This window comes from Pundamilia nyererei, unplaced genomic scaffold (assembly GCF_000239375.1).
Source record: "Pundamilia nyererei isolate P.nyererei 1_Seehausen unplaced genomic scaffold, PunNye1.0 scaffold01997, whole genome shotgun sequence".
NCBI lineage: Eukaryota > Metazoa > Chordata > Actinopteri > Cichliformes > Cichlidae > Pundamilia > Pundamilia nyererei.
This window is the reverse complement of record NW_005189398.1, coordinates 5,732-7,007: the sequence shown is the minus strand read 5'-3', so window position 1 is coordinate 7,007 and position 1,276 is coordinate 5,732. Positions and strand designations below refer to the sequence as shown.

At 45.0% G+C, this 1,276-nt stretch overlaps 1 protein-coding gene across 1 annotated transcript in view; it reads right to left on the bottom strand.

The window, feature by feature from the left end:
- Positions 1 to 303: 303 nt before the first annotated feature.
- LOC102198431 (dihydropyrimidinase-related protein 2-like) overlaps positions 304 to 1,276 on the bottom strand; it is a gene marked incomplete at its 3' end in the record, with an annotated part of 2,903 nt that continues 1,930 nt past the window's right edge. The window contains exons 2-5 of the mRNA XM_005755584.1: positions 1,060 to 1,244; positions 820 to 984; positions 641 to 702; positions 304 to 561 (exon numbers count right to left, since the gene is read on the bottom strand). Coding sequence (XP_005755641.1) covers positions 304 to 561; positions 641 to 702; positions 820 to 984; positions 1,060 to 1,244 — 670 coding nt within the window. The remainder of the gene's footprint in view (positions 562 to 640; positions 703 to 819; positions 985 to 1,059; positions 1,245 to 1,276) is intronic.

The following is a 1,276-nucleotide window of genomic DNA, read 5'->3' as shown; positions in this document are numbered from 1 at the left end:
TCACCATCTGCTACTGAGTGTGTTGGCTTTCTCTCTCTGGATAGTTACAAACTGTATCTGTCTTTAGATATGTTTGTTTGTGTGTTTTCTTTTCTTTCTCTTTTTTCGTACCTGCTTGAAGAAAAAGTACTTGAAGTGATGGCGGTCACCCAGACTACTGTACATATATGAGTCTTAGAACAAAGGAAGCCATCAAATAATGTACATTTTATTTCATGCATAACTTCAATAAACACTAAAAAAAACAACCTTTTTTTGCTTCTGACTACAACACTTAATTCAGTTCAATTTTGTTTTATTTACATATCGCCAAATCACATCAACGGTCACCTCAAGACACAAACAGTTGTCTCCAGCTTCTGTTTGCATTATGCTCATCCTTAGTTTGGACTCATTTAACTGATTCAAGCCAACTGTGAAACACCAACTTTCAGTTTTCTGCTCTTTATTAAATGAACAGTCAGAGTTTTGCTCAGTTACCTCATCAATGATGTCACCATTCTCAGCATGGACCTGCGCGATGGCTCCGAGATCACGGAGGACACTGAAGGCCTCATAGAGCTGAAACCATGACAACGGTAAAATGAAAGCAAAACTAACAAAAAGAAACGATTAATGAGAAGTTACTCTGTCTGCACACCTGAGAGTCGGAGCTCTGGTACTTATCTTTGTAGGCCATGAAGAAGAGGAAGGAGTTCACCCCTGAAACACAGAGTACTGCAGTTTATACTCAGCCAGACTACAGTTCACCCTCTGTGTCTTGCGATATCTGACTATAATTGATAATGAGCTTATTGATTATTGCTTGGCAATCTTGACCTTTGTCCTTGACAAGTGTCTCCAGCTCCTCGTACAGCCCTTCGTGCCAGCGGGTGATGTCCACATGGAGGGAGAAGTCGCAGCACGCCCTCTGCTCTGCCGCATCTTTCCACTGGTCAAATGCCGTTAGTAAACTAGTCCCCGGCTCCACCAGCACGTGGTCCACTGCCAACACAACCAGCTTACCGTTAGCACATCACACTGAGGCCAGATGGTATTGATGGAGTATTGGTTACTGACTAATGGTGGTGGTTCCTCCGGACAGGGCGGCTCTAGTTCCCTGGTAGAAGTCATCTGCCGGGTTCAGGCCTTTCTGCGGTGAGTACAGGTTTGTGTTGGCGTCGATTCCTCCAGGGATCACCAGCTGACCATATGCGTCCACCGTTTTCACGCCGGGCGGGACAATCAGGTTCTCGCCGATCTGTCTGATCAGGACACAACAGGAAGTCCGAGGTGT